The 19,942-nt window shown below is 53.1% G+C and overlaps 2 protein-coding genes across 5 annotated transcripts in view; one reads left to right on the forward strand and one right to left on the reverse strand.

Moving 5' to 3' along the window:
• TCFL5 (transcription factor-like 5 (basic helix-loop-helix)) overlaps positions 1-11,674 on the forward strand; it is a 17,466-nt gene extending 5,792 nt beyond the window's left edge. For 2 of the 4 annotated variants that reach the window (XM_006769539.2, XM_006769538.2), the window contains exons 5-6: positions 603-744; positions 10,931-11,674. In XM_006769539.2, coding sequence (XP_006769602.1) covers positions 603-744; positions 10,931-11,053 — 265 coding nt within the window. In that variant the 3' untranslated portion in view covers positions 11,054-11,674. Of the gene's footprint in view, positions 1-602; positions 745-1,040; positions 1,782-10,256; positions 10,836-10,930 lie in introns of those variants that run through there. The other 2 variants (XR_001514886.1, XM_015567712.1) reach the window with 2 other exon arrangements.
• Positions 11,672-19,942, reverse strand: part of COL9A3 (collagen type IX alpha 3) — a 30,970-nt gene continuing 22,699 nt past the window's right edge. The window contains exons 16-25 of the mRNA XM_015567671.1: positions 19,428-19,487; positions 19,241-19,312; positions 18,211-18,246; positions 17,666-17,710; positions 16,408-16,440; positions 16,125-16,271; positions 15,975-16,029; positions 15,375-15,557; positions 13,307-13,384; positions 11,672-12,426 (exon numbers count right to left, since the gene is read on the reverse strand). Of these exons, the coding sequence (XP_015423157.1) occupies positions 12,236-12,426; positions 13,307-13,384; positions 15,375-15,557; positions 15,975-16,029; positions 16,125-16,271; positions 16,408-16,440; positions 17,666-17,710; positions 18,211-18,246; positions 19,241-19,312; positions 19,428-19,487 (900 nt within the window). The 3' untranslated portion in view covers positions 11,672-12,235. The remainder of the gene's footprint in view (positions 12,427-13,306; positions 13,385-15,374; positions 15,558-15,974; positions 16,030-16,124; positions 16,272-16,407; positions 16,441-17,665; positions 17,711-18,210; positions 18,247-19,240; positions 19,313-19,427; positions 19,488-19,942) is intronic.

Genomic DNA, 19,942 nt, shown 5'->3' on the forward strand with positions numbered 1-19,942 from the left:
GCCACATGCAGCTCTTTGGCCCCTTGAGTGTGGCTCTTCCACAAAATACCACGTGCGGGCGCGCGTACAGTGCGATTGAAACTTCGTGGCCCATGCACAGAAGTCAGTTTTTGGCCTGGGCGAGTCTATTTTGAAGAAGTGACGTTAGAAGAAGTCGGGGTACGTTCGCTGAGGTCGACCCCTCAGATTGAGGACATTTTTAGCAAAGGCCAGCTTAGGAGTACCCTAATTAAGTTAATAACAATGTACCCACCTATATAGTTTAAGTTTAAAAAATTTGGCTCTCAAAAGAAATTTCAATCGTTGTCCTGTTGATATTTGGCTCCGTTGACCAATGAGTCTGCCGGCCACTGGTCTAGACCCTTGAATCTGGCCTCTGGGAAGTAAATAGGGAAGCTCCCCGAGGAGGGTGCCCAGGGCAGGAGTGGCCGAGGGAAGGAGCCTGGGTGAGGGCAGTCAAGAGCACCAGGTCCTGGGGAGACAGGCCTCTGCCCGTGCACTTGGTGCCAGGCCCCTGAGCTCTGACTCTTCAAGTGACACACACATTTGCTCAGCTCTGTGTTTGCTTCAGATTCTCTGTGTTGCTTTGGATTTTGCTGTAGGCGCAGAATCCGCATTTGCTGTGATGAGTTGAATCTTTTGGTCCCGTTCTGCAATGCCGAGACAGATAAGGCCACGACCCTGCAGTGGACCACTGCGTTCCTAAAGTACATTCAGGAGCGCCATGGAGATTCTCTTAAGAAGGTGAGTATTGCCCGGCTGGCATGGCTCCGTGGTTGAGCGTCGACCTATGAACCAGGATGTCACAGTTCGATTGCTGGTCAGGGCACATGCCCAAGTGGTGGGCTCAAACCCCAGTGTGGGGTGTGCAGGAGGCAGCCGATCAGTGATTCTCTCTCATCATTGATGTTTTTATCTCTCCCTCTCCCTCCCTTTCTGAAATCAATAAAAATATATTAAATTAAGGTGAGTATTGAGGCCAGGTGAGTTTTAGGAGTTTGTTAGCTTATCAGTGTTCTTATGTGTCCTTTTCCCTGAAGATCCCAAACTGTCCTCTGTGTCCTGGAATCAGACGTTACGGAGTCATTGTGAGCAAGAGCTCTGCTCGTGGCGTGTGCTCAAGTGGTCTCCGCCTGGCCTGCTCACTCCGATAGTGGAGATGACGGGGGCCTCCCTCGAGACAGGCTGAGCACCTGCTGTGTGTGGTGGATTGGACTGGGCGAGGGGGGCTTTCAGAGACTGGAGGAGGCAGTGGTTTTGCCCTCAGGAAACCCAAAGGGATAAAACAAGCAAAGGGCAGATAAATGTCAAGTAAATGGTCTGGACTTCAGTGCCTCCAAAGGCAGAAAGAGAGACACTTGTGTGGGTTGGGTGACTGGGTGACCTGGGGCTCGGGCCAGCATGTCCTTGACCATCTGTTGGGTTCCCAGTGAGTGAATGAGCTGGGGTCCCATAGGACCTAATGCTTGGTGTGGTTTTTGTCCGCCCCTTCCTTGGCTCAGAGGAGAGAACGCAGGAGGTGTCAGCTGTGGCTTCTGTGTTCCTCCGGACACCAGGGCTCCCGTGTTGGCTGCAGAGCTAGCAGTCAGGCTGACGGATAAGGAGGCTTTAGTGAAGTGAGCCGCAGCATGAGTCTGATTGGCGAGCCAAGCTGAGGTTGGTGTGATAAACATGGATCCTTTTTAAAAAGAGCCTCATGTCCTGGCTGGGGCTTAGTCAGTTGGAGCGTCGTCCTGTACACCAATAGCCTGTGGGTTTGATTCCTGGTCAGGGCACATACCTAGTTTTCAGGTTTGATTCCTGGTCGGGGTGTGTACAGGAGGCAGCTGTTTGATGTTTCTCACAACGATGTTTCTCTCTCCCCTACCCCCTTCCTCTCTCTCTTAAAAAAAACAAACACCAAACTATGAAAACATCCTTGGGTGAGGATTTAAATAAAAAAAAAAGCCTCCTGTGTCCAGATGCTGGACGCTGCAAGCGTGGCTGGGCCATGCTGAGTTGCTCTGCTTCCCTTGTCTGCGTCGTGTGAGCTTCATATTTCATCTCTGTCCTGGTTCTCATTGTCTATTTAATTGCATTTCCAAGCAATGCTTATGTCAGATTCCCTCTACCAGCGGTTCTCAACCTGTGTGTCGCGACCCCTTTGAAGCTGTATTTTAAAGGGCCAGAAGGTTGAGAACCACTGCTCTAACGGATCATTTATGGTTGTCATGCAGTTGCTCTTTAACACTGTTTGTTAGGGGTAGACTGTGGGGTTATTTTATTTTTTTGGGTTATTTTAATAAAATAAAGCTTTTACACTTTTTAAATGATTTAATGTTTGGCTCTGTGTACCTATTAGAAAATTATTGATAGAACTCATTCAAGTATGATGAAGGCATTACAACAGCAAAAACCTTGTTAAATATACACACACTCTCAGATTGATTTATAGGAATTATACTTTATGGACAGTATGATCCTGGGCATTTCTAAAATTTAATTATATTGAATTTGTAGAGTGTTTCTGCAGCAGATCATAGGAACATCAAGAAACAGGCCGGAGTGACGCCAGTCAGCAACCGGGGGGAATTGGGAGGCAAACGGCCCAGCCCAGTGACGGCGAACCTTCTGAGCTCGGCGTGTCAGCATTTTGAAAAACCCTAACTTAACTCTGGTGCCGTGTCACATAGAGAAATTTTTTGATATTTGCAACCATGCCGTGTCACATAGAGAAATTTTTTTGATATTTGCATATATTTTATATATTTAAATGCCATTTAAGAAAGAAAAATCAACCAAAAAAATGAGTTTGTGTGTCACCTCTGACACACGTGTCATAGGTTCGCCATCACCGGCCTGAACGCTGTGGGCCTCACTGTTCCTCAGTAACTCCCCCTCCTGCTCGCGTGGATGTCTTTGTTCTCAGAATACGGTGCATGAGAGGCTGAAGTAATTTTCCTGAGTTCTCTTAGTACACATCGAATTCCACAAACCTTTCCTGCTCCAACCAGGCTTCTGCTCATACTTTAAATATATGGAGACCCCGCTGGCGTGTGGGGGGCGTCCCCAGCACGGGCCTCTGGCTCCCACCGCAGCGCCCAGCAGTCTCGGTGAGCGGCTCTCAACCAGGGTCTTCACCTTCTCTCCCCCCCGGACCTCTCCTACCGGTCTCAAAAGAGGGGACACTGCCGTGCGGGCCCTGCCGCGGCGCGCGTCTGAGGCCAGGTGTCCACAGCCTTGAGGGGTCAGGCCAGAGTGGCACGCTGTGATGGACGCTTTGCTGTGTGAGGAGCCTGGACTCTGGGTAGGAGAGGTTTGGGGGGAGAGAAGGTGAAGACCCTGGTTGAGAGCCGCTCACCGAGACTGCTGGGCGCTGTGGTGGGAGCCAGAGGCCCGTGCTCGCTGTGATGTGGGCGTGCTGGAGGAGGAATTGGGGAGCACTCGGGGTTCTGGCTTGAGCTGCTGGGTGGACAGGGAGAAACAGGGTGGGCGGGCGGAACCCATGGTCTTTCCCAGACTGTTTAGTGCCCAGGACGACAGGCGAGTCTGCATGGACCGGTGGGTCCTTGTCAGCGAGTGGGTGCTTGGCTTTGTCACTTTTCTGATGAGCCTGCTGCATAGCAGATGCCTGTGCACATCACCAGCCTCATCACATTTGCTAGGTGACTTCAAAGACACCTGCAGACGTGACCCTTCTCCGTTGAATGTCTGCTCGTGTGTCCTAATGCCCCTTCCTCCCCAGGCCATTGTCATGCCTCCCACATTGATTGTAGTTCTCTGATGTCTAATAGTCACATGTCCCCAAACTGCTTTTAAAATGACTCAGCTGTGTTTTTTCCCTGAACCAGTGACCAAGCCATGGGGTTTGCATTTCATTATATTCTGCGGCCTCTAACTGGGGGTCCCTCCATTAGTTATTGTGGCATCCAGGTGTCAGAAGAACTCTGCACTTAGATGGCTCACTTTATTATTTATTTACTATGGCAGTTTAAAATTCGATGCAACTTCAAACTTGAATGACAAGAATAGGACTGAGAGCCCCTCATATACCCTCCTGGCTTCGCCCAGAGCTGCCAGCTGTTGGCATATTGCCCCATCTGCTCCATTCTGTGCAGAATCTGTATTTTGCTGAACCTTTGATAGTGAGTTGCAGGCAAAAGGCCGCTTTGCACCTGGCCTTCTGTGTGTGTTTCAGTGAGAACACGTGGTCAGAGACAGGACTTTATACCGACACTGTTACCAGTAGTTCAGGGGCAACATTCACACTGCACCTGTTGTCCCGGGGTGCCCCCACTCAGAATCCAGTCCAAGGTCACGGGGCTCCCCAGACTGTCATTCATCCCTGCCTCTCTGCTGTGCCCTTTCTGGTTCCACCTGAAGTCGGGGGACGGGACAGCTCTGCCAGATGGTCACTGTCCTTCAGTACCTGCTTGGGATTATGGGCAGAGGTGCTGTTACTTGTCCCGTAGTTACTCCCCTGCGAGAACTGGGCCCATGCCCCCTGCCAGCAACTATCCCCCTCCTTGCTGCTCAGCTGCACCGCTCAAAGGAATTGCCTGTCCCATCTCCTTTCTCCAATTGCCTTTGACTGCCTAGTGCCTGTTTAGCCAGTGATGGTTCAAAGGTGATTGTGCTGACCTGACCTTGACCTCCGCCGCCAGTCCCCAGGTCACCACCCTCCCTGGTGTTCCTGCTTCTCTTGAGGCACCTTCTCCCCTCCCTCCTTCTATAACGCCCCCCCCCCCGTCAAACAGTCCGGGAGCGGAGCAGCTGGGGATCTCACCACTGGTGCACAGGGGTCACTGATCCCTGTGTTCAGTGAGTGCACATGATCCCTCCCTCCTCCCCTCCAACAGGACCCTCGCTCCCAGGGCAGGAGAGGGGCCCCCTGGCTTGGTGGCTGGCACTTTGTGGGGAGGCCCTCCTGGGGAGTGCTCACAGCTTCGTGCTGATGTGCTCGCTTCTCCCTCGTGCTTCCGTTCTTCCGTCACTCCTGCTCCTTTGTCCCTTACCCAGTGTCCTGGCTCTGCTGTGGGTCCTCCCAGAGCACCAGTCCTGGTCTGTTCTGGCCTCTTGGGTTAGGAACAGGAGAGTCAGTAGGAATGTGTTTTCTATCATAATTTGCTTTTATGTTAATTATTTTTAAACCGTACCTCTCTTTCCTTCTTTATAAGTTTAGGTTTTCTGGTGCTTGAGTTGCAAGCTGACTTCATTTACTTTCAGCCTTTCTCCCCTCTTGGTCAGTGAATATAGAGCAGACCGGTCTCCGTGCTCCTTGGAAAACACCCCCAGCATAGCCCAGTGATGGCGAGCCTTTTGAGCTCGGCGTGTTAGCATTTTGAAAAACCCTAACTTAACTCTGGTGCCGTGTCACATATAGAAATTTTTTGATATTTGCAACCATAGTAAAACAAAGACTTATATTTTTGATATTTATTTTATATATTTAAATGCCATTTAACAAAGAAAAATCAACCAAAAAATGAGTTCGCGTGTCACCTCTGACACGCGTGTCATAGGTTCGCCATCACTGGCCTAGGGTAATGCCTCATCGTCTCCAAGTATCTCTGATGTCCTTGGTTTGTCTCTTCGCATGAACCCTGCAAAGGAGGGCTTTCATTTTCCACAGATTTTCATTCTTCCTGTCTGTTTCTCACAATGTGATCAGTGAAGATGGTTGTATAGAAAGTAGTTTTGAGGTTCATTGAGACTACCATGTGACCTCTCCTGTGGTCAGTTTTTAAAAAAAAAAATATCTTTATTGATTTCAGAGAGGAAGGGAGAGGGAGAGAGAGAGAGAAACATCCACAATGAGAGAGAATTATGGATCGGCTGCCTCCTGCATACCCACACTGGGGATTGAGCCTGCAACCCAGGCATGTGCTCTTGGCTGGAATTGAACCCGGGACCCTTCAGTGCGCAGGCCGATGCTCTATCCACTGAGCCAAACCAGCTAGGGCTGTGGTCAATTTTTTATGGTTCTGTGGTCACTTGGAAAGAACATGCACCCTTCATTGGGTGAATTTCCTTGTTTGTATTAGGTCAAGATTATGAATTGTGATTTTGTCCCCTCTGGTCCCCAGAGGCCTGTGTGACATCTCCCGCTGAGATCGGCTTTGTCATCCCCTTGAATTCTGTTTGTGTCACACAGTTCGGAGCTCTGTTAGGCCCTCACATTCCTTGTTCTGTCTCCTTCCTGTGTGGCTGTTGTATCAATTTGAAGACCCTCCATGTGTCTTTAACCCTTTGTCTCTACTGACATGAGTTCTTACTCAGAACTTCCTGGTGTCATTTCCTGACATGTAATTAGAACACCCCCTTCTTCTTAAGAAGTACAGTTTTTGTTATTGGCATTCTCATACTTACAAATCTAACGCAAATATCAACTTTGGCCAGACGTCATGTTAAGGTGTTCTGATAAATTGTAAAAATCCCTTAAAACTCAGCCTTTTCACTTGTTTGGTTGAAAACAGATGCTAATTGAGAGAGCAGAATGACAGTGACTAGCTGAGGAGGGTTAAGGAGGCCCCTGTCTCACTGTTTCACAGTCACCCCAACTCCCAGGGACTGGGGTTCCCCGGGACCCTGGGAGAGTCCAGATGGAGCATGGCTCAACCCACTTCTGGCAAAATACTAAAATTAAAGATGTGCCCGGGGTTAGCCTCATGTGCGAAGATGGCTTAGAAAATCTCTCCAAGTACCTTTTTTCCATCTGAGAAATGGCTGTTTTGTTTCTGACTTCTATTTAGTTTTTTTTAAAATATGTTTTTATTGATTTCAGAGAGAGGGAAGAAGAGGGAGGGAGGGAGGGGGAGAGAGAGAGAGAGAGAGACAATGAGATGAGAACATAGATCGGTTGCGTCCTCCATGCGCCCTGACTGGGGAGCGAACCTGCAACCTAGGCATGTGCCCTGACCAGGAATTGAACTGGCAACTTTTCAGTGCACAGGATGTCACACCAGCCAGGGCTTTATTTGGTTATTTTAAAGCTAAATTCTAGCCCTGGCCGTGAAGCTCTGTTGGTTGGAGCATCATCCCAATGCACCCAAGGTTGTGGCTTAATCCCTGGTTGGGGCACATACGGGAATCAACCAATGAATGCATGGATGAGTGGAACAATAAATTGATGTTTCTCTTCAATTTCGTTAAAAAGGTAAATTCTACCCTTTCAAATATAGGCAGATATTTTATACTTGGGCTTTGGGTATCAGAACATAGGGAATTATCAAAATGTGGTTTGTCTTAAGTTGCACTAAAACCTTACAAAGTTTAGAGTATATTTATATACAGATACGGCTTCTGAGCGAAGCTGCACATGGCAGGGTCCTTGGTCATAACACCACTGAGACTGCAGTCCAGTGGAGTGCCCACCACTCCAGACGACTGGGGTCAGCCAGTGCCCACAGAGTGCTGCCACTTACCTTCCTGGCATGAATGAACTATGCCCTACTACAGCCAGCAAACAAAAGACAAACCTGATTCAAAGGACCTGGCAAGACACTTCTCCAAAGAGGCCATGCAGGTGGCCAGTAAGCACATGAAAACATGCTCAATATCACTGCCCATCAGAGAGATGCAAATACAATGAGATATCACCTCACACTCATCGGTTGTGGCTACAGGAAAAACCCCCAACAAAACAAAAAAATAAACAAGCAGGTGTTGGCGAAGATGTGGAGAAATTGGAGCCCTTGGGATTGCTGGTGGGATTGTAAATTGGTGCAGCCAGAGGGGGAACCAAGATGGCAGCATAGGTAAACACCAGTACTCGCTCTCTCTCACAACCACATCAAAATTATAACTAATGTAGAAATGCAGAATAGCCATCATTCAGAACCGCCTGAAATCTGGCTGAATGGAAGTCCTACAACTAGAGAAGTAAAGAGGAAAGCACATTGAGACTGGTAGGAGGGGCACAGGTGCAGAATGGGCTGGTCTGACACACACAAGTGGCGTGTTTTTAATTGGGAAGGGTATCTCCAAGGCCTCCCATGAGAAGCAGGGGGTCCCAGCCCCACACCAGACCTCCATCCCAGGGTTCCAGAGTTGGGAAGAGAAGTCCCCATAACTTCGGGCTGTAAAAACAGGAAGGGATTGTGGCTGAGTGACAATCCTGCTGGAGACCCAGGAGTTCCTCTTAAAGGGCACGCACACAAACTTACATGGTTCCGCTTCCTCTGAGCTCCAAGGGTGGGGGACCCAGACACATACAGGGAGAAACTGGACTGTTTAGCATTGGCCAGGAGCTCAGGGGCGGCTTTCTCCCAGATGGTGCTTGTAGGGGTCATTGTTCCTGTGCTGGGACCTCCCCCGTTGCAGAGCTGACTGGCAGCCACATATGAGTTTCCATCAGCCTTGGCCCACACTGTTTGCTCCACCCTGGTGATTCCCTGAGACCCTGCCCCATCCAATTTGCAGCCCCACCCAAGCTGTTTGCAGTGGCTTTTCCATATGAATGGTCTGTCCTGGCTCAGGTTCAGACTTTACTAAAATCTCTCAAACAAGCAGCAGCTGGCATGAAATCTATCAATAAAAGGTTTAAGACCTGGCACCAGCACCAGCCTGCCTTGCTTCACAGCTGGGCCTTGCCTGAGCTCTTCCTAGTTCAGCCACCTGCAGATCTCTCTAGCTTCTGCAGGATGACTGCAGGCAGTGGCCAACTTTGCACCCCTGGGAGGCCCCAGAGCCAGTGCACCCAGTAGACAGCTTCAGAGCACACCAAAGTGATGAATAGCAACTCTACATCCACAAGTAACACAGTCAAGGGGCAGACTCAGTGAGCACCAAAGCCCCACTGAAGCAAGTCCTGCTCCAGTGGGGTGTCTTCCTGCACAGCAGCTCTTCCATTGTAGACACAGTTGGTCATCATAGCCAATTGGCTTGGAAGTCAGCTCCTCCTAGTGACGCCAACAGAAATCAAGGCTCAACTGCAACAAGACTGCACACAACCCACAGGGGTGCACCTAGAGTGCCCAATTCAGGTGACTGGAGAGGCTGAGCCACTGGGCCCTACAGGACACCTAATCCACAAAGCCATTTTACTAATTCCAGGAGACATAGCAGCTCTATCTAATACATAGGAACACAGGGAAGTAGCCAGAATGCGGAGACAAACATATCACAAATGAAAGAAATGGAAGCAAGCAAACTACTAGATACAGAGTTCATAACAATGGTTATAAGGTTGCTCAAGGATCTTAATGAGAGCTTCAAGGGACTTAGTGAGATTTTCAAGGATCTTAGTGAAAAAGGACCAGTCAGAAATTAAGCATACACTAACTGAAATAAATAATAATTTACAGGGAATCAACAGTAGAGTAGAAGATTCTGAGAATCAAATCAACCATTTGAAATATGTGGAAGCAAAAAACAACCAATCAGAGGGGCAAAAGGAATCCAAAAATTTGAAGATAATATAAGGAGCCTCTGGGACAGCCTCAAGCGTACCAACACTTGTGTTATGGGGGTGCCAGAAGGAGAGAGAGAGAGAGCAAGATATTGAAAACCTATTTGAAGAGAACTTCCCCTACCTGATGAAAGAAATAGACTTACAAGTCCAGGAAGTGCAGAGAGTCCCAAACAAGGAACCCAAAGAGGCCCCACACCAAGACACATCGTAATTAAAATGCCAAGGGTTAAAGACAAAGAGAAAATCTTAAAAGCAGCAAGAGAAAAGCAGTTCCTTCAAGGGAGTGCCCTTATGACTGTCAGCTGATTTTACAACAAAAACTTTGCAGGCCAGAAGGGGAGTGGCAAGAAATATTAAAGTGATGAATAGCAAGGACCTACAACCAAGATTACCCAGCACAGCTATCGTTTAGAATTGAGGTCAGATAAAAAGCTTCACAGACAAGAAAAAGCTTAAAGTTCATCTCCACCAAACCAGTATTACATGAAATGTTGAAGGGTATTCTTTAAGAAAAGAAGAAAGGAAAAGAAAAAAAGAAAAAATATGAACAATAAAATGGCAATATATACATATCTATCAACAATTGAATCTAAAAAAATAAGGAATCTAATGAACAAAATAGAATCAGAGGAATGGAAACGTGGAACAGACTGACGAATGTCAGAGGAAAGGGGTGAGTGGAGTACGGGAAGAGATTAACCGAAGATCTTATAGGTGTACATGCATTACCTGTGGACACAAGCAATAGGGTGGAGAACGCCTAGTGTGGGGTAGGAACTGGGTGGAGGGGAGAAAAAATAAATATGGTGTGTCCTCGAAAGGTTAAACATAGAACTACCATAAGATCCAGCGATTTTACTTCTAGGTATTTACCCCACAGAATTGAAAACAGGAACCCAAATGGATACTTGTATGAAAATGTTCACAACAGCATCATTCACAACAGGCAAAATGTGCTCTATCCACACAAAGCACTGTTACTCAGCCATAAAAATGAAGGAAGTCCTGACAACTGCGACATGGAGGGACCTGGAAGACATATAAGTAACATCAGCCAGTCACAGAGGACAAGTCCTGTGATTCCACTTACATGAGGGCCTAGAGGAGCCACATTCACAGAGACAGAGGTAGATGCTGGGGCTGGGGGTGAGTGTTTAATTTGGGCAGAGTGTCAGTTTGGCGTCATGGAAAACTTGGAAATAGATGGAGGGGATGGTAACACAACAGTGCGAATGTACTTACTGGCAGTGAATTGTACACTTACAAATGGTTAAAATGGTAAACTTCCTGCTGTATATATTTTGCCACAATAAATATATAAACCCAGATTTAATTAAGAATGCTGTACTTAAAAAAAAACAAGACGTATGGAAATGTATATGGTGCTTGGGCTGACGCTCTAACCACTGACCCACGTTGGCCAGGGCTAACTGTATATTTTGAAGTAGGTTAGATCTTACTTTCAACCTTTTGTGTTTTCGAAGACAGCAATTTTCATGTCTATGGATTGGTAGACTAATGATCTTTTCTCAACGGTAGGAATTTGAGAGTGTGTTTTGCGGGAAAACTGGCAGGAGGCTAAAGTTGACCAGACCAGACTCCCTGGCGACGTGTCCCGCGCAGGAGAGTCTACAGAGCAGCCCTGCCATGGAGATCAAGTGAGCGGACTGGACACTGGTTCCTGGAAGCAGGCGGCCTCTGCCCGGCCGTGGGCGTGTCCAAGCCTGGAGCTCTGCGCCAACCGTCACCTCTCAAGGGACATGACTCAAGTTGGAACTCCAGTGGGGACTTTGAAAGCACATTTTGTAAAAATATTTATCTAGAACAAAATATAAAACAAAATATTTGTCCATTACTGTCCTCTTAGACCATTGGGATGCAGACACTGTGACAATTAGTAATTTTTCAATTATCTGTCTGATTCCATCATGTTTTCTTAACATGATAACTTAAAAAATGAACACCCTTTGTAATTTCTTTAGTCTTACAGGTACACTGCTTTTTACTTATTTCCTTTACATTTAAAAACGCCCCCTTAGCAATTGGAAAAGTCAAAATGTTCTTCACTAGAAGTAGTTTGGAAATTCATTTCATTTGTTTATCGCCTCCCCTTGCAACGACTTCCAGTCACATGGACTGCATTGCAGAATTTTGCTAGGAAACTTCCAGAGACATCTTTAAAGCTCCTTTGTCCATAGATGAGATGTCACCGTGGGCTGCTTTGGTGACCTCGCTTTCACACTGAGTCAGTACCTTATGTAATAAACTATTGTTCAGAACTGAGTTTTTCAAACGAGTGGCTTTATTTATGACAACAAGCTTAGTGCAATACAAAGTCACTGTCAATAAATACTGTTGGTCAGAGACAGTTAACAGTTTTACACAAAAGAAGCAGGTAGGTCAGTCGAGACCTTGGTATGGAGGGTACTGTATGTGAAATCCTTTATTTTTGGTTACACTGGTCAGTCATGAATTTGAATTTATCATTTTATTGGGATTATATCTTCGTGTACACAAATGCCATGTAAACAAGTTGCTGAATTTTCTCGTGGGCTTGAACACACTGCACTCCCTGTCCCTCCTGCTGGTACCACACAGGGCTTGTGTCCAAGGTCCGACGCTGCAGCCACATGGGCCGCTGTACACCCACAAGAGAGGACGTCTTGGCAGCTGGAGCATGCTCGTGGGAACCAGGAGTCCAGGCGCCACCACCGAGGATGCAGGGCCTCGCTGGGCGTCCCGCACGGTGTGTTGCTCTCTCCTTAGTAATGGACACTGCTGACCCCGGTGTCCCTCCAGAGCCCACTGCTTCAATGGTGTCACGCTCACTTCCTAGGTTGTGTTTTAGGAGCTTCTAGGACCTGACTTTTCGCCGCCGCCGCCCATCACAGCTCCTTGGCAAGCCGAGGTGTCGCAGATGCCGGGGGTCCCCTGAGCACCAACAGCACCGGGAAGGCCAGCGTCTCCGGGCAGCCCGGGCTCACCGTGGGCGCCATCTTGGCCATCTTTGCCCACACCAGGCACACCTGGGGGTCCTTGAGACAGCGAAGGAAGATGAGTGTAGATCTGGAGTGAGAGCGAGTTGCAGCGGGACTTCCCGTCCACCTGCAGCCTCCCCACACTCCATGTTACTGGCTTGTCTCCGAACCCTGGAAGCTCAGGGAGGAGAGCCCAGGCCCGGAGAACCGCAGGGCAGAGCCCCTGAGTGGGGCTGGGGCAGGGCAGGTGGCGAGGCAGGAGCAGTGTCTGGGTCTTGTCTGGAGTGTGGCAGCTCCGACTCCACACTCAGGAGTGCATTGGTGTGGGAGGAGTGCGTGGTGGGGACGCATGGGGTGGGATGGACGGGGGGAGCCAACAAAGACTCTCCCACCTAGGGGGCCCCTGACGGGATGGTGGTGGAGGTGGGTCAGCAGAGGAGAAGCCAGGAGCCTGGGGTGTGGCCAGGAGAGGAGAGGGGGGGGGTGCGGGGGGGCGCGTTGGGGGGGCCCTGCCCCCCTGTGGTGTGGACTCCCAGGATGTGAGTGCAGATGACAGTGACCCCAAACAGTCCCCCAGAAGGCTGGGGTGGGGTGTGGTGGGGCTGGCCTTCGCTGAGGACAGCTCTTATATTTGACATTAAAATTTAAACATTCAGGGGAAAAATTTTAATTCAGGGTACTTGTGGGTCCATTAAGAGAAAATTCTGTTAGAATTTAAGTCTGCTTAACTAAAGGGGAGCAGGAGGCCCTGTACTGGCAAACCGTTCACGTATTGAAGTGGTTGTCAGATGGTCGAGAACCTCGCCTCAAAATCTTTGCCCGAGAAAGCAACTCCTTCATCAGACCTGAGACACTGCCACCCAGTGCTGCCCACACAGTGAGAGAATTGGGAAAAGGTGCCAAGACACAAAAGTTGTTAAAGACACTGGCCCTGTACCTTGGAGCCCCTGGTCTCCGTCGGGCCCGTCCAGACCCACGCCGGCTGCGCCTTTGTCTCCTCGGTCCCCCTGGCTTCCTATCAGGGATTTGACAGAAGCGGGTGTTGAGACTGCGGAAGGCTTCGGGGTGGCGTTGCCAGCCACCTGGCGCCCATGGCCAGCTCTTTAGTCCACACAGCACGCATAAGGCTCCGACACGGGAGCCTGGCTGAGTGACCGCCCACATCCCAGTGGCCATTTCTGACGGTGTTGGTTTTGTTCCGTACTTATGCCTGTCACATGACTGACATTCCGTTGTAACCCTATTTTCAACACGGCCCACAGGTTTTGCACAGGTGTTTCAAATGCCCCTCTAATCGTGGGATCCTGGCCACCGCCTCCCACGAGCTCTGGTCTTTGCAACACCGAGGTCTACAGGAGGCCTGCTTGTTGGCCTGCGCTCTGTGTGAAGCTACGTTCCTGGTAAGCGGGACCTGCACTGATGCAGTGACCCTTACAGACAGCATGGGAGAGGAGCCTTCGCCTGGGAGAGGAGACCAACTCCAGCTCCCTCCATGGGTGTCAGGGAGCCTTCCAATCCCGTCACCTCTGCATTAGTGAGCAGTATAGGCCAGGTGAAGCGTGTGTGGCCAGGTGAGGAGTGTGTGGCCAGGTGAGCTGTGTGCGGCCAGGTGAGGAGTGTGCGGCCAAGTGAGTGTGCGGCCAGGTGAGGCGTGTGCGGCCAGGTGAGGAGTGTGCGGCCAGGTGAGTGTGTGGCCAGGTGAGGCGTGTGCGGCCAGGTGAGTGTGCGGCCAGGTGAGGAGTGTGCAGCCATCACACACAGGCCACTAGGACCGCTGGCAGGAATGGCCTCCCCACGGGGCAGGCGGGGTCCTGCCGTGCCCCTGACCTGTGTGTCTGGAGGATGGGGAGCTCAGTACTGACTGGTTTTGCCTGAGGCTCTGCACTACACATTCCCAGATTAATGTCACAGCCGCCCTTGGGCACCATCCCGTGCCCCCTGAGGAGTGAGGCCACGCCTCCCGGGACAAAGCCCATCCCCGGGCAGGACGGGACTGTGTGATGACCGTGATGGTTAGACTGCCACGCTGGTTTTCTGAGAGGATCCATAAAAGTGATTAATTCGTTTTGAATCTTATTTTCAGAAGTCGTGAGGTCTTCGGATCCCTGTGTGAAGAAAGCCTGTCTGCTCTGGGTGCCGGACAGACATCCAGGCACCAGCCTGTCTCCAACACCACGGAGGGCGGGAAGTAACTCGGGGCCTAGGTCGCTCTGGGAAGAGAAGGTGCACCTGACATGCTCACCCTCTGCCACTGGAACTGCTCCATCTCTAAGCTAGCTTTCAGAAACACAATTATTTGGTCAATAAATTGGAAGGAATTGGAATCGTGAGCCCGACTGGCCGCAGGCTGCCTGTGCTGGCAAACGTCGCGTTCTAACAGGAGCTCAGTGTTAAGGGCCATTTGGAGAAGGTCTGTGGCCAGCAGCTGCCACGCTGGTGTCGCGGGCCCCCAGGCTGCATTTCTGTCTGGGCACAGCGCGCCCTGTGGCGTCCGCGTGGCGGGGCGACTCCATGGGTCCTGGTGGCCATGCCAGGATTTACCTCCTTTCTAAATTACGTTCCCTCGTTCTTTATAGTCCACAGGAGGTTTTTGAATTTTAAAATTTTTGCCTTTTGCAGCAGCAGTGTTGTATTTTCATGAAGGTGCATTCTATTCAGTATCAAGAGGCCCTGATGATTCGTCTCCCATGTCGTAGTAACCCCTACTCCCCAAACGTTATTCTGATTAGAGAAAACATCATATTTAAAAATGTACCTGCGGATGAATAAGGAATTTACTGAGCTTTTCCAGCAAAAGCTCAGCCTTTCAGAGTGTTGTGCGGCCGTGTGGACAGAGGGGGGCAGCGTGGCGGGACCCGAAACCAGTCAAGGCCCGGACGTCCACTGGCTCGTGCCTGGATGCCCTTGGGTCCCTGCGTTCCCTCCCTCCCCCCGCGGAGGAGACGGCTCTGTGGAGGGCAGGTCTGGCTTCCATGTGGGGCTGTGGTGGGGCCGCCTGGACTCACCTCTGGGTCCGGGGTCGCCCAGCTCTCCGGTGGGACCACGATATCCAGGGGGCCCCCGACCACCAGGGTGACCAATGGAGCCTGGAGGCCCCGGGGGCCCCGGGGGGCCTGCCGGGCCGGGCCGACCGATGGGTCCTGGTGCTAACGGCTTCCGCAGGTGAGCAGCTAACTGTGCAATTTGCTCTTTGGAAACAGAGACGCAGCGGTTAGTCAGGAGGAGGGGCCAGTGCGTCCTGCAAAGCGACGGCTGCTCTGCCTCTTGGGGCGCTTTCTCAACCGACTGCAATGGCTCGGCGCTGGGCTTGTGACGCATGCGGCCAGGCCCCTCTGCGTACCGAGGCCAGCGCAGGCCGGAGAGGAGACCCCCACCTTCTCAGAGCTCCTTAAAGAGCCGCGCAACTGAGTGGCCAGCTGTCCACTGGTCCGTCAGAGCCCACAGGGCACAGCTGTGTGCTCCTTGTATTTTCTTCAGTGGACACGGGGAACATGCCCGTGTGCCAGGCATGGTGTGACCCTGCCGTGGGCCCCCGAGGACCCCGAGTCAGCACAGGGCGGGGGCAGGATGTGGAGCTGCAGCCCAGGCGGGAGGCGAGCACTTACCGCTGACCATGCCCCCGCACAGCTCCCGGATGCGCTGCTCACTGGCTTCTTTCCCCTGAAATTCACCCCAAGTTTGTCAGCGCAAGGGGGGGGGGTGCTGGCACCTCACTGAGGCCCCCGCTACCACACTCGGAGGGGAAGGCCACATACCGGGACGCCGGGCTTCCCGGTGATGCCAGGCACACCTTGCACGCCCTGGAGGCCCACGGGCCCAGGGGGACCCGGGACCCCCTCTACGCCGCTGGTGCCGTTGGGACCCTGGATGCCTTTTGGGCCCAGCTCCCCCCGACTGCCAGGCTGGGGAGAGACAACAGGACCCGCTGGGCGGGGGCAGCCACCTGCGGCTGCCCCGCGGCTTCCGAGGAGCGAGGTTGGCGACGACTGGCCGCAGGGCCGGCCGCTGCTCTTTGCTGTCAGACCGCCGGCTACTCACCTCGCCTTTGGGTCCGACGGGGCCGCTGGCTCCCTGCAGGAGAGGGAAGGCAGCATTTTAATGACCCACGTGCTGTTACCTGGGTGGGAAGCAGTTGCCAAGGAACTGACCGAGCACATGACTCTTCAAGGATGAAATACAAAGTCAGATCAGCCACGAAACCACCGTGACTCTGACGTGTGTCCCGCCCTCTATTCTGGGCTCCGTTCCTTTAACCCTCACTGAGTGTCTCTCCGTCCTTATTGATTTGAGAGAGAGGAAGGGAGAGGGAGAGAAACATTGATCGGTTAGCTCCCGTACGCGCCCGACCAGGGGTCACCCGCAGCCTAGGCACGTGCCTGACCAAGAATTTAACCCAAGACCCTTCAGTGTGTGGGCCAGTGCTCTAACCACTGAGCACCCGGCCAGGGCTCTACGGATGCTTTTTAACTTAGTTTCCCCAGAGGTGTGTTAGTCGCTGCACAGGATTCCTCATGTGGCAGTCCAAGGGCTGGCTCATTTGTCCCCACTCCGTGGTTATTGTCACACACGTGCCAGGGCTCTGTCCCTCAATTCCCCTGTCCGGCTATGTCCCTGGCAGCCGCCTGCCTGGGTGTAAAGGGGACATAGTTCCAACCAGATACCCGAGCGGCCGTCTGGGTGACAGCCCATTGAGGCCAAAAGGGAGACCAGGAGCGAGGCTTTCAGCTCACACAGCCTGAGCACAGCGAGAGGGTTCCCGGCTCGAAGGCACTGCCCGACAGTCAGATGAACGGGCGGTGGGTTCCAGTGCCCGTGTGGCAAGGCTGTCTGGGAATTCACACCATGAACAGCACACAAGGGAGACTACTTGGCTGCAGATGTGAAAGGTCTGCACTGGGCGTGAGGCTTGGCCGGAGACACGGTGCTGCCTGAGCCACGTGGGTCTGACAGAGGCAGGTGACTAGGAGCCCTGCCACGCGGGGCAGCACGGCCCTCCCACTCCGAGACCGCTCCCGGAGCTGAGGCCACGGAGACCTGGCCAGCTCTATCTCCGCAGAAGCCCAGTTTTCTTCCATTAAAACTCAACTCCAATGGCCACAGATGGAGCCTCTGTAGGCGGTGTCACTGCAGGACAGGCCTGTGGCCGCTCTCCCCCGAGGACAGCACAGGGGACGCAGTGGCCACCGCGCTGACCCGCTGATGCGCTCGGCATTGTTCACGCTTGCTGGGCCACGGCTGGTCCCGAGCTGGCCAGCCTGTCCCTAGTGTAACAGTGAAGTCCATGTGACACACTCACCAGTTCACCTTTGTCCCCGGGAAGACCATCAGAGCCAGCGATGCCCTGAAACAACACCCAAGTTAGAGGGTGTTCATGCCTGAGGGGGCTCCCAAAGCTCAGGGGACGGGGGGAGGCGGGGGCTGACACCCGCTGTTGGCATGAGAGGCTTTTCTTCCCAGGAGAGACTCCTTGGGTCGGATTGTTCTAGGTCCCCGGCCAATAGAAGAAGGGCCAGGTGCTGCCAAGGTCGGAAGCAGAGGCAGGAGTGCAGGCCCATCCACCCCCGAGGTTCCAGGGAGAAAATGCTGCCTGGAAAAGCAAGGGGAACCTAGACCTGCCCCCACCACTTCCCAGGTCGGCAGGGAACACCCCCTCCCGAGAGGGTCCCAGAGGCGGCTACTGCGGACCTGGGAGCCAGCCCAGGTCTGGCTCTGGGGCCGGGTGCCCAGAGCTGTCTCGAAGCTGGGAGGGAGAGAGGAGCAAGTGAGGGCCAAGGGCAGAGATGGAGGAAGGAGATGAAAGGCGGCCACTGCCCGGAGCTCAGAGTGGGACAGGCAGCTCACCTCATCTCCCTTGGGGCCTGTGGCTCCTCCCGGGCCCTGCAGAGAGAAGGCTCGGAGTCAGAGGAATTAGGGAAGCGAAGGTGTGTGCTCCCTCCCTGACGCTCAGTCCCAAAGCTAGGCTCGTGTGTGCCCTCTCCGTGCGTGTCCCCTCGAGGCCTCAGGATCTTCCCATGCCACCAACCGCCTGTCTCCTAGGGGCTCCGCAGCATGGCTCCACTGCTTCCCAGGCGCCGCTAATTTGGTCTTGTTTCTAACCCTCCACACACTCAGTCCTGGGCTGATCTCACCGTGGGATTGCTGAGTCAGAGGCTCCGGAGCCCCCCAGGCAGAGGCTGGGCCCTGCTGGGAACTGTGAGGTGGCCCCTACAACATCTACATGCAAATGGTCCATCTGCTCAATAGCAGCCTGAGAACCAAACTGCAGGAAGTCTGAGACTGCCCGTGGACAACTGGACCACAGGGAGGGCCGCTGCAGAAGTTCTTGAGGCTCAGCCTCCCCCTCAGAGTCCCGGTGCTGGGGGGCATCCTGCCCCCGGAGCTTCCCCCTGGACGCTAATGAAGGGCTGTTGTCTGCACCACAGGCCAGTGGTTTCATGTGTCCCCAGCATGTCGGGTGGTGGCTCCCGGCCTCCCAGGGCGCAGCGATGTCTGGAGGCAGGGGTGTCCTTCCCAGGGCCTGGGGTACATGTCTGAGGAGCCCCCGGTGGAGCGTGGCGGAGGGCCGAGGAAGATGCTCAGGGCTCCCACAGACCTGGTGTGGCATGGCCGGGCAAGCCACAGCCTCCTCCCAGAGGTCCTTCAGGCACCTTGTCATCTGGTCCCAGCCGGCCTGGGACCCTCTGTGCCCCACTGTCATGGACAGGAGGGACCCCCAAGCGAACCTACTGGTGTCACAAGGCCACTCAGGGAGTCTAGGAGAGCTGGCCACAGTGCAGCCCAGTGGTGGAGAGTGATGGCCCTCATGCTTATTTCAGAGTCAGGTGACCCTGTGCCCAGGATGCTCAGCACCCCTGCAAGGACAGCCACTTACCCGGTCGCCCACGCTGCCGCGGAGGCCCTGGGGGCCTGGCAGGCCAGGGTCCCCCAGGCTACCCTTCCAGCCCTACAGACAAAGACCAGCTGGTCAGCACCCACAGGGAGCCCAGCAGGGGCCCTCCCTGCCCAGCTGGCCCACCTGGGCTCACTGGGCACAAACCCTGGCCCCAAACCTCACCCACCTGGAAGCCTCGGATGCCAGGGGCCCCGGGAGGGCCTTGCGGGCCCAGAGCCCCCTGAAATCAGAAGGAAGGTGAGTCCAGCTCTGCCTCCCCAGGGGGTTGGCAGACACAGGCACTGGGCCCAGCCATCAGGCCCAGTTGTAAGGGACAGAGGTGGGCGGTGTCCTACGGGTAGTTGGGGGAGTCCCAGAGGGTAGGTCAGGTACACCAGGGGACCTCATGCAGCAGCCAGACTTGGTGCCATGATTCGACGCCCAGGGCCTCTGGGCGCGGTGGCTGTGCGGTCATTGTCTCCATCCATGGCGGGGACACGGCCTGGGGAGCTGCCACAGCACCTCCCAGGCCCGAGGCGGGGTCGGCCTTTGTCCCCTCAGCACAGACGCCTCAAGAGCAGGACAGTTCCGGCCTGGCCCTCACCATCTCCTGAGTCTCCTGTGCTCAGCCCACTGATGTGTCCCCCACACCACCCCAGCCCGCAGACCGGTCACACGGCACCGGCCCGCAGACAGGTCACA

This window comes from Myotis davidii, unplaced genomic scaffold, assembly GCF_000327345.1.
Source record: "Myotis davidii unplaced genomic scaffold, ASM32734v1 scaffold244, whole genome shotgun sequence".
Lineage (NCBI taxonomy): Eukaryota > Metazoa > Chordata > Mammalia > Chiroptera > Vespertilionidae > Myotis > Myotis davidii.